We start from the raw sequence: 12,402 nt of genomic DNA, 5'->3' as shown, positions 1-12,402 counted from the left end.
CTTGAGCCTGAAGCACAGAGATGTCCCGAAAACAGAAGGAAGTTCCTCGGCTGATGTCCCAGTGTTAATATTCCCTGTCTCTCTCAGGTGTATCGAACCACCTCAAGCCTACTACTACTCTATTTGCTCCACCTCTAAACCTCCACTCTCCATCTGTCCTCCACTATGAGTAACTGCTGTGATCCCTCCATCTGCTCTAAACCAGAGACCCATGAGCTCCCCAAACAACCAGCAGGTTAAAAAAAAAAAACGGACAATCTCCCGGCTGTGCCCCCAGATTTTCTCTCCTTTTTACTCTCTTCTTTCTCTTCTTCTTCTTTTTCTCATCCCTCCTGTATCACACCATTCTCACTTGTGATGCCCTCCACCCACTTCTGTGTGTGTGTGCTCACATGCTCCCAGTAGGATGATGTCCATGCTGATGTTGATATTATTCATGCTCTCAACACCAGACTGTCACCCAACCACAGCCCCCGTCTTTCCACCTTTGTGTTGCACTATCATTCACTACCCCGGGCAACCCAACACACACACACTCACACACACCCACACACACTCCATCCTGTGCACCAGTGTGTTTTTAGAGTCACTACATGGTTGTGTCTTTGTTGTTTCGTTTTTTTTAGCAGAATCCTTGTTGTTTTTTTCATCTTGTGGTCTTGACAGAATGTAGTCGTATTGAAATGGTCAAAAAAAAAGTTGCACTGAAAAAAACAACAACAAACAAAAAGGCTAAATGAGCATCGCCTGCTCATTTGACATTTTGTTTTGTCTTATATGTGTGTTTGTATGCCACAGACTGTATGTATCATGATGTTCATGAAGCATGTCAACTCATGGATGTATTTGTGAACACAGAGAATGTAATGTTATCGTTTCTTTTTGTGTGATTTCTCTCTCTCTGTCTCTTCACCCTGAATCTGTTTCGTTTGGCTGCTCACTGCTTTATCTGTTTTTTTTTTCTCCTTCCTCTCTTTCCCACACTTTGTCCATTATCTCTGTCCTCTCTCCTTCTTATCTGTCCTCCACCTCCTGCTCTTTGTTTCTGTCTGTTTTGGGACTTCCCTTCCTTCCTGTCCTCGTCCTCCCCCATCTCTCCCTCTCTCCCCCCTGCTGGGTGCGGGCACAGGAAACTAGTGGACTGTCCCCAGCTGTTGGATGTGGACGACATGGTGAAGATGCGTGAGCCGGATTGGAAGTGTGTGTATACGTACCTGCAGGAGTTCTACCGGGGTCTGGTGACGAAGGGCCTGGTTAAAACCAAAAACTCCTCCTAGAGTCGCACCCGTCCTAAAACTGAACCCATGGTGAGAGAGGGGCCAAAGCTACAGTATGAAGGAACCTCACTTTGGTTCTGACTGACTTAATGGGATGAAGAGAGAGTGTGTGTGTGTGTGTGTGTGTGTGTGTGTGTATGTGTGTGTGTGTGTGTGTGTGTGTGTGTGTCTAACTGCATGATTTAAGCAGCTGTAAGGATTTAAATCAAACGTGGTGGTTCAGAAAACTCCTTTATTGGCTGCTTTTGGACATTTGATCCTTCATGTTAATCTGAAGCTCCAGAGGTCTAAAGTACCAAACATGGTATGCGTGTGTGTGCGTGTGTGTGTTCATGTGTGCATTTCTGCATAGTCAGACTATGGCCCAGGCAGAGAGCCAGGACCATCTGCAGCTCAACACTTTAAAAGGAACTGCTGCATCACAATGTTTCAAACAGAGAAGTTAAGAAACAAAGCAGGGAAAGGAAAGGCTGCGTCGTCCACTGACTTTTTATCAAGTGTGAATTTACAGCTGTTTAGGCTTGTAAAGCCTTTTAAAGGCACATTAATAGTAAAGTGCACAATGACCCTGAATTTGCAGTTCCCTAAATAACAAAAACAATTTTGTTATTGACATTTATTTTCTGGTGGGAGAGATTTACCCTCATGCTTGTTCCTGTTGCTCTACACTTTGTTTGCGTGGGACTTCTCAGATGGTTTACAGTACGTGGAGATGTAATGCCACCCTGTGGTCACTCCCTGCATAGCTCACACGTGAGGTCTTCGTTCCTAAAAGTGTTTATTGAAACACGCTGCATTAGTGAAGTTTATTTATAGAGGTTTTTTTAAAGGGTTTTACACACACTGCTTGAGAGAAAACAGAGACAAAAAAGGATAAAATAAAGAAGAATAAGCAGACCATAACCACAACAAGAAAGGGCATGAGTTCACCAGTGCAGAGGCCTGCACGCATGTGTGTGTGTGTGTATGTGTGTGTGAGAGTGAGAGAGAGAGAGTACATGCGTCAGAGGAGTAAATATGAGTCTCATGACTCAGGTCACACTCACAAATTAGATGACTTTAGACTCAACTAGACAGAATCAGAAAAGACTTTCAACTTGTGTTGGACTTATACACCAATGACTTGTGACTTCACATGGACTTGAGACAAAAAGACAGTCCACACGCTAGACTATGCTCCCATCTTCTGATAAGGAGTTGCAACTTGAAGCGTCACCTCCGAAGTAATTTAGTCAGGTATTTATGGAAGCGTTGTCTAGTGTGCAGACTCGTTTTTTTCCGTCTTGCACCTGGTGTGTATCATCTGGATATGCATGTTTTTTCAGACTTTCTTGTTTCACTTGGCCTTAGGCCTGTTGACTAGAAAACACCTGAAAGCTTCCCCCAAGATAATTTGGGAAGAGAAAGTTAAAGACTTTTTTCCAGTATGAGATGAGTTAAACACAACAAAAAGACAGAGCACAAAGTTTGGTTAATGATCATAAGAAAGCACCTGGTGGATGATTAAATCTGAATATTCATGATTGAACATCTGATGAGAATATCCTCCTTTCTCCTCCATCTCTGGTCCTCTACCATCCCGCGCTCATCCTTCTTGTTCTTATACACACCGTCTCCTCTATGCTGTTCCCCAGGACGTATGCCAACTGCATGCCTTTGCTGGAAGTGGAGGACATGATGATCATGGGTAATAAACCCGACTCCAAATGCGTCTTCACCTATGTACAGTCTCTGGTCAACCACCTGCGCAGATACGAGATGTCCATGGGTCGGCCCTGTGACCTCTGACCTGTGCTCAGTGAGCGGTCAGCCTCCCTCTCCTTTCACCTGCCCCTCCCCCTCCCCAGCTCCATCTCCACCTGATGACCGCCTCCACACTGTCAGGCTGCGTCACAGAGTCGCTCATCTCTGATGGACACACTGGGGATTGTGTGTGTTTGTGTGTGTGTTTGTGTGTCAGTTTGCTTATTATTTTGGCAGTGGTGATGTGTATTAATTATTTAATTAACACAAAGTCTGACTTTCTCCAGCAAGAGAGCGCCAAAGTTTTTATAAGACAACATTTTAAGCTTTAAAATTTTACCTCTTTTTTTCTTACTCAGCTTTGTACCAGGTCATAATTAACATGTAGTAGCTATGTCACCGCACTAGTGTACTGAAAACACATCGAGAGAGAAGAGAAATATTTTTTACAGTATTTCCCCTTTTAAGTTATTTATAGCTACAATTTTCTCTACTACACTTTTGTAATTAATGTCATTTGCTAGCATTGCTGTTGGATATCCCGCAGAAGAACAACAATACCCAACTTTACGATGAATTATTTGGTTTTCATTTCGGTACTTTTTAATTTTTTCCAAACTCTGGCTGCTGGAAGTATTTTAATTAAGTTATTACTATTCTCATGTTGTTATTAATTATCATATTAGTATTTAATACATGAGCACAGGGATGTTCTTTCCTTATTTTTCATTATGAGTAATCTCACCTTTCTGAACTCTACAGTGCTACTGAGACGTGTTTCAGATTATTATATTATTTTAACAGCAGAAATGCATGCAGTCAAACACGTTTTTATTCAGGTAGAAAGAAAACAAGGGGTGTGTTATAGTCTGATATCATAGAGCTGAAATGTATCATTACTTGATGTTTTTTACTGCTTGACTGACAGCACATGAGCTGTCATCATCTACCAGCATCACTGACTCGCCCTGCAAACACACTCACACACAGCTCTGTTAGAGGGCTCCTTATTTATGCTTGAGTAGATTTTTTTTTTGAAAATATATTATTTTTTATTTTGTTAGTGTGTACATTATGCTTTTAAAAGTTCAAGCTATCACTTTGTTTTGTTAAAACTAATTGGGGTCACTTTTTGGATGAGTTAATGGGCCCGACGAAAGCCGGCTTTCTGTTTAAACATGAGTAATCATGACTGAACATAACTACCAACTGTATATTTTACAACTTGAAGCTAAGGAAAATTTTTAAATGAAGATTTTTATTGTAAAAATTAAGATTCCTTTGAGAAGATGTTGAAAATCTGATCGTTTCGGAGCTGATTGATGGTAGTTATCTCTTAAAGCTCTCTTTGAGTAGATTTAGAGAAATTATTTGAGAATTATTTCACCGCTGCCAGCTGAAAAACAAACAAATACCTTCCACGGAGCAGCGAGTGCTGTACATAAGAGCTTAAACACATTGTAATTTCACGTTTCTGTGCACCACAGTTAAATGTGAATAAAATCAAATCCATTTGAGAAATGAATGTGTTGGGGATTATTGCTTTTAATCGTCTCATGAAACACATATTTTACATATTAGATTATTTCTATCAAATTTCACATTTGCTTCTATTCATACTCCAGATCTACACAACCTGAGACATGGTCCCCATGGTCATGGACAACCTGGAAAAAGTCATGGAATCAGTAAAAATCTTTTAAAATTTTGTAAAAGTCATGAAATTTTTTGCGTGCAATGAAATCGTTATGGTAATTACCTTCCATGTTATGTAAAATAATGGCAAATTTATTTTCTAAAGCTGTCAACGTAATGTCGCTCCAATATGTGTTCATATGTAAAGTTTGCAATCACACACATTTCTTTCTCCTTGCGTCCCGTCTGTCCCTCCGTGTGTATGCTGGATAGCTGAAATTACAATCATTAGATTAAGTAGGGCAAGAACAAAAGATATGGGTCCTTGAAAATTCATAAAAACATTCTGAAACTGTGAACATGAAAATGTGCGAGAACCCTGATGAGACTTCAACATTCAACACAGTAAAAGGAGAGACAAAGAATGAGTTTTTTCAAACGTTTTATTTTTTTCTTTTACAACGCTCCCACCTGAATCCTCTTGTGTGTACGAGTCCAACCCACCAGAACATGCAGCATCAGCCTCAGGCCAGTCAGACAGTTTTCAGCCTGAGGCTTCATTCAGTTTCACAGCAGGCAGGAGGCAATCAGACACACAAGAGAACTCAAGAGAGGCGAAGATCCTGATAACAGCAGACACATGATGGACCAAAAATCAAAACAAAACGTACACATATCCAGTCTTTGTGTAGAGAGTGGAAAAGCACTCACAAAGCAGCCTTTTGGATTATTATCGCTGCAAAACAATAAGAACAAACAGCAAGAACAATATGTGCAAATTCAGACTGGACCTTTATTAAGGCCTTTTGCTGATGCTAAGATTGTATCCTCACCCAAGGGCTGATCCATGACGAGCATTTCTGTTATCAACTGCAATAACCAGCTGGTCGTGGAGCAGCTTTAGGGCTTAGTGGTACTGTGAGATTCCTACTTTTTTGCACTCTGATGGGTTATAGATCAGTATGCTTGGCCTCTGCGTCGGGCTCGGAGGAGGCGTTCTCTGTGGCAAGAGAGGCAGTAGCAGGTTTGTACGGTGCCTCGTCTTTGAACGGGCTGTCTTTGGCAGGAGAGAAGCGGAACTCCTCGGGCACCTCGTCCTCAGGTTCAGCCTTCTTGTAGAAGCCCAGTTTTCCCAGCAGCTGGTTGATCTCAGAGCGCGTCATGTCAGACAGAGCGATCCGCTGTGGAGGACACAAACAGATTAAATTGTCATTCCAGTTTATAGGAATACTTCATCAACAAAATAATACTTTGTGGTTAAAACGTTGCTGAAGAGTTGAGGTCCATGTTTAATAACAGCAAAACTACATCAAAACGCCTGTTTACGAACTGTCACACAATGTGCGCAGTATAATCCAAGTCTAATTTATTCAGTCATATGCTCAGTACTTCCAGGACAAGTAGCATGATTGGACAAGCGCATGTGTTTGAACTCCTGCGTCTGTGTTCCACTGAGTTCAAAAACATGCTCTGCCCAGGCATGCTACTCATCTGTGTTATAAATAGTAAGATTTTAGAGATAATGCATGTCTTTGTGATGCATTGAGCATACAGCTGGATAAATTACACTTCGATTATACTGCAAGACTTGAGCAAGAAGTTTTAAATGGATGTTTTGATATAGTTTTGCTGCTGTAAAACGTGAGCCCCGGAAATTTCTCTGATTTTGGATTCTTCATTCACCTTTGAGGCATGTGAGAAAAACAATGTTCTCTTCACAAATTCAGCATAAATGGGGTGAGTTAATAATTAAGGACTCTGAGAATGAATGGGTTTAAAACAACACATGATTTACACCATAATTGCCACGTTATATGATATTATTTAGTTTAGTTTATTATGGTCCCCATTACCTAATCCAACACATAAAGCACACACTTTAGTGTACATTACTGTCACGTCTCGTCCAGCACAGTTAAGTTTGTCTTTGTTTTCTTCATGTTTCATTATCTTGTACTTCCTGTTTTACTTTGGTACTCACCTCTTGTACTGTTCAGGTCTTCCACTTCCTGCCCTTGTTTGTTTCTTCTCTCCTGTGTGACTACCTGCCCTGCACTAATGTGCTGCACCTGCGTCTCATTGTCTCCCCTCCCTTTGAGTCTTTAGTCTCTTTGTTCTCTTCCATCTGTGTCAGACCGTCTAGTTCCCCTGTGACAGCGTCCTAGTATCCCCTTCGTGTGAGTTTTTCCGTGAGTCCGTGAACCAGTTTTCCTGCTGATTTTGTACCTCTGCCTCCCTGACTGATCTCCTGTGTACCGACCTAACTTTCATTCTAAAGACTGATGGAAGTTTTACAGCCTTGTCTGAGTCTGCTTTGGGTCCAAGTCAGATTAAATGCATTCAGACGTCTCATTACATACAAAATAAATCTTTATCAAAATATTAGAAACTACACACAAAATCAGTAAGATTTAGTCTTTTACATAGTTTGATTTACTGAGTTCTATCCTGTATCTGTGAATTACAGTCAATTTTAGAAGATTGGTCATTGGTCATGATGGCCAGTCGTGTCAGATACTTGTGTTTGGTACAAATATACACTGGTTGGTCAATATAATACTGTGGTTTCTGGTTATTTAAGGCATTCCTACAGAAGATGATAAGGCGTTTACATTGACATGATTAAACTGTTTATGATTGGGTTTTCGGAATATTACACTGATGTGCTTAAGCATGTAAACACAATATTCAGTTTATGAGAAACCAGAATATTATAGCTGGTGTACTCTAAAAGAAATTGGGATTTATAAATGGACTGTGAATGACCAGATTTCTTTGTGCTCATGTAAACATCATATCCCGAATATGATCATAAGAGGATGAGCCTCATAAATTAGTTATTCATGTCCATGTAACCGCACTGATAAATGCTAGAATCACATCACAAGTCCACACATCACAAGTGGCGTCTTTAACCCTTTGAAACCTGGATTGACATCACTTTTCTTATGCTGCTCTCAGATGCCTTCTACAAGTATTTAAAACTTCGAACCCTGAGCAAATTGGGAAAAAAGGTAATTGAAATTGCTAGGGAAAATGTATGGGAAAAAAAAGAAAGTAAGGGAAAAACTCTAGTTTAATTATGATAATTACATATTTAAAATTAAGCTCCAAAATTATTGTAATTTTTAATGTCATTTCCAAGGTTGTTTTTAACTTATTTTTATGTTTTATTATTTTTATATTAGTATACTTACTAATTTCTTGGTCATTTTTAAGATTTTTTTTTTCTTTCCTTTCTCACTGCCGCCTTGCTTTGTTTTTGAAAGAGTTCAAGCCAATTTGCACAAGTTTTAAGGGGTTAATATATATTGTAAAACAATACCAATCCACTGCAAAACAAAGACTTACATCCAGCTCTTCAAAGTAGTGGTTCAGGAGGACAAGCTCAGGGTCGGCCCCAGGAATGTGCTTCATCACCAGGTTATGGCTGAGGTTGTGACGGTCAAGGGTTGACACAGAGAGGAAACACTTTTCACAATTAATAAAGGCATATTTGAGAGCAAGTAACAGCAGCGTAGTTGAGTCAAAGGATACTAAAGAGGAATGTCCTGGACCACAAAGGCTTTGACCTGCAGAAAGAGGTGGGGATTATTGTTATTTCACTGTGGGCTGGTGTCAGTGTCAGATCTGTGGGGTTGTATGTGAAACCCTAGACGTAAAATGTCTCTCTGAGCAAACACTCGGGCAGGGATACACTTCACTCTGACACTGGCTCTCTGTATGTGTGCCTGTTGATTAAATGACAGACTTACCTCTCTGAGCCTGTTCAGCTGTCATCCACCACAAGTCTGCAAAGACACGCAACATAAGACAGAAAATTGTTACGAGTAGTTCTCATACTTAAGAAATGGGACATCATCTGAATTAGGAATAAGATAACTGATATATTTGGGGCACTGAAATGTGTCTTTGTGCCTAGGATGCCACCTGTCACTGTTGGTTTAAAGGGCTTTATTTGCTGAAGGCCTCGTGATTGCCTTTTGCTTGACCTGATGGTTCTAGCATGACTATCTAACAGCTATCAGCTGTTTGATGAAGGTGTAGATCCGTGTCCAAGTAGGATTGTTGATCTTGAAGAGGGCCTGAGGGCTGAAACGTCCTCTGATTAAAGAGAAATGCATATAGATCCAGGAGTGTGCGGTACTGGTTTCCTACTTTCGGGTTGACTGTCAGTGATCAGAACTTCCCTAGAGCCCTTGCTGTGCGACTCTGTCACAAATTGGCTGAATGCAGAGTCAGAACATGACCAGAGGCCCTTCTTCTATCCAGTTTTCTCGAGTAAGTCCCCATGGACAGTCTGAAGCCTCCTCTCTCCAAATAGAATCAAGTTTTTGTCCATAATTAATGTTTAGCTCTCCAGCTCTTTGTTTAATACCCAACTTGGACATACACTTTAACCACAGCGCTCACCACACCTGGCAAAAGGCTCACTCTCGACTCAAGCCTCACTGATTGCACACACCTAACTCTGTGCGTCCCCACTGGCCAAACAGTCCTGAATCTCCTGAGATGATCCACAAGCACATTTGAAGGGTGAAATCGAGAGCAAGCCTTTCACCAGGTGTAGTAAATTCTGTGGCGGAAGTGCATGTCCAAGTTGGGTAACAGCATGTGTGTTCACGAAAAACAGAGTAATGATTCATCATGAACTAAAAACTCAATTATATTTAGAGAGAGGAGGCTTTGGACTGTTTGAAAACTGGAATAGATTGAAGGCCTCCAGACATGTTGCATTCACATGGCTTAGTGTGAGTTACTTCTCTATAATAGCCCTTTTCTGCCAAAATGAGTGCATGCAGGTTTTTCAAACACGGATAAACCCACTAAATGTCGGCGATCGACTGTATTCCCACTGCCAGTAAACTCCACTGGAGCTGGGGGGTCAGGCTTGCCCAGGGCATCAAATGTACTAGGCCCAGCTCTGGTAACCTTCCTTGTTCAACAACTCTTCAGTAAGTCTCTAATGTTCTGGTATCACTGTAGCGTTGCACCCTTTGAGAGCAGAGCATTAAGATGTGCCTTTGGGAATGATGCCTAACCCCTTTTTGTGGAAATCTGAGCCGCAGGTTTTGAGTAGCAGGTGTGACTAACACAACAATAGCAACAGATAACACGCTTTTCTTCGGTGGTGCTGGCAGGGTGGTGATTTGGTGACACCCTGGGGGGAGAGCGCATTGTTTCTCACAAAAAAGAGGGGTAGAGCTTGAAAAACTTTTGTGCTGAAATCAGACCTCCATGTACACACCCTCAACCCCCTTTCAGATAAGAATAAGAACCAAGTCACTTTATTGCAGATTTGATTGTTATTACATATGTATACGCAGCCTGCGCGCGTGATTGGGTATACTGTAAACGCATGGATCATCCAGTTTACACGATCACTGACGCATGCGCCCACCACGCAAATTTGAGACATAAAACGCACTCATTCACACATTTACCCAAATCTGACTCAAACAATGCCCTCCCAGTCTCGGCCCACTGTCACGGTAAATAAAATCAGCCAACTCTCTCACGTATGAAGCGTAGTATCACGAAAACTGCCGTTACTGTACCTCCACCCTCGCCTTCGCCAGCCCCTCCAGTTTCTTCAGATCCACATCGTAGGCCGAGGCGCAGTGAAGCAAACTGGCCAACACGATCAACCACATTATGTCTCCTGGTTCAGAGCCAGGACCAGGACTTGCTCCAGGACCTGCAGACGTCTGAAGGTGAGTAACTCAGCGTTATAGAGGGGCAGAGATGATGTGCAGCGATGTCACGTCCGGACCTCTTGCCACGTCAAATATTTCCCTCAGAGGAGAGAGAGGGAGGCGTGGAGAGGGCGCTCATTGGTTATCTGCGAGATCCCCATCACAATACAGGTAATCCCACAGATTTCATTTGCAATCTATGGTTCGCTAATCCTTGCAAATGTTAAATGAAAGAAATGACTCTATAAAACCACCAATAAAGCTTAAATGTCGCCTACTTAACTCTCTTTTTATTTCATGCCCTATAAACAGAAGATGGCAGATGGGCTATTTTATATTTAGAAACAATGACGACAGCTACAGTTATAAAGATCATACAAACATCACAACATATTTACAAGTGCAAATATGTAGGGGAGAGTGTGGTAAATTGTTTAGGAGAACAATGAAACCCTGCATCACCACATCCTATATTCAGTTGTGTCAAATTCACAGGCTGCAAAGTGGCTGAATACAACTGAATTACAATGTCAGCGCTTCAGCTTTTATTTTTTAAATCTCTTCCTTAAAAAAATCGTATGAATTATCTTATTTTCCCATTTTAACATTTTTATATTTCTGGAACTTAGCATACTGGTTTCAGAGGTTGTAATGAAGCATTATGCACATATTTCTATGTTTCTAACAACTTACATAGTGGGCATATTATACATTTGATATTCTTAATATTTTACATTCTTCACTTTGGCCCCCTGTGCTTGTGCCTGGTTGGCTCGTTCAGCAACCATCCATGAGTATATGCTTTACAGGTGTAGTGTCTATTGCAGTGCTTTCAGATTGTATTATGGATTGTATCATACTGGACAATGTAGACAAGTGATTCTATTATTTTCTACTCCACAAGACAGGATTTTAACTGTCCTTGAAGAGGAAAATCTCAAAAGAATCACTGGAAACATCAGATGGGAATTTGGTTTGATGTGTTGGAAGATCAGACAAACAAACAGTGAAAAGATATACTGAGGAAAGTTACCATGAGTCATGACCACAGGTTATGACACACACACACACTGACTTACACTGCACAAAAATCTTTGCAGTGTGATTCATCGCAGAGGAGAAAGACACACAGTCCTGCTGATCCTCACTGCAATAGGCCCATTGAAAGAATGAATTCAGGTTTTTTAAAACATCATTTTAATATATGGCTTACTTCTACTCTGAAATAATTAGGCCAGAATTTTTTGATATAATACTGTATTCGTACCTCTGATGAATTTCCAACAACCACAAGAATTCATTATATAAAAGTGTTGCCTCATTGTATTATTCTATATTATCAATATTATATCAGAAAAAAGTAACACAAATGTCAGTATGAATGTTACATCACTGTAATGAGTACAGAAATGCTATAAATTATTTCCATCATATGAGGATATAGTATATGGGTCTGCTGTATGTGCAGTGAGATTTCAACACATCCTGCAGTATTTCATTGACCTCTGTGTACCTCCAGTAGCTTCAAGCGGAGATCTTCACCACATTTACTGTAAAACACAGCTTTTCCCAGTAAGCTTTGACCTTAAAAGGCGTATGCACGCGCACACACACACACACACACACACACACACACACACACACAAATACAGTTTTACAGTTTTGACTTTTATAAAGGCTGCAGGCATTTAAGGGGTCTGATGAGGAACCCTCTGCTGTTGCCACGGCAACATCTTATCCCACGCTTTGACTCAGAGGTGTTTCAGCCTCCTGGAAGTTAACTGGTATCAGAGTACAAACGTTTTAATGGCGGCATGGCAGTGGACTTTCCAGGTAAATGTTTATTTAGACATTTTTAAGTGTAATATGTAATATTTTTGGTTTTAAATAATCAGCCATGATAGGAACCAAATATGCTGCTAATTTAGGCGTACAACATTTGTACCATCCTGAAAAACTTCCAGTACATGTTTCAAATGAAAGTTTCAGTGAAAGTAGCTTCAGTCGCAGTGAAACAAGGACTGATTCTTAAATTTTGCGCACAATCCTGA

General features: G+C 40.8%; 2 protein-coding genes across 2 annotated transcripts in view; one reads left to right on the top strand and one right to left on the bottom strand.

Annotated features, from left to right (window-relative positions):
- The window catches only part of smtnb (smoothelin b), a 62,690-nt gene extending 58,149 nt beyond the window's left edge, over positions 1-4,541 (top strand). Inside the window, 1 exon segment of the mRNA XM_042487507.1 lies at positions 2,912-4,541. Within this exon segment, the coding sequence (XP_042343441.1) occupies positions 2,912-3,065 (154 nt within the window). The 3' untranslated portion in view covers positions 3,066-4,541.
- selenom (selenoprotein M) lies at positions 4,047-10,409 on the bottom strand. Its single transcript, XM_042487506.1, has 5 exons — positions 10,214-10,409; positions 8,411-8,446; positions 8,193-8,227; positions 8,007-8,085; positions 4,047-5,836 (listed from the first exon to the last, which is right to left on the bottom strand). The coding sequence occupies exons 1-5, from the start codon at positions 10,307-10,309 to the stop codon at positions 5,606-5,608; spliced, it is 477 nt and encodes a 158-aa protein (XP_042343440.1). The 5' UTR covers positions 10,310-10,409; the 3' UTR covers positions 4,047-5,605.
- Between the last annotated feature and the right edge of the window lie 1,993 nt (positions 10,410-12,402).

This window comes from Plectropomus leopardus, chromosome 6 (genome assembly GCF_008729295.1).
Source record: "Plectropomus leopardus isolate mb chromosome 6, YSFRI_Pleo_2.0, whole genome shotgun sequence".
NCBI classification, from domain to species: Eukaryota; Metazoa; Chordata; class Actinopteri; order Perciformes; family Serranidae; genus Plectropomus; species Plectropomus leopardus.
This window is presented reverse-complemented; position numbering and strand designations above follow the sequence as displayed.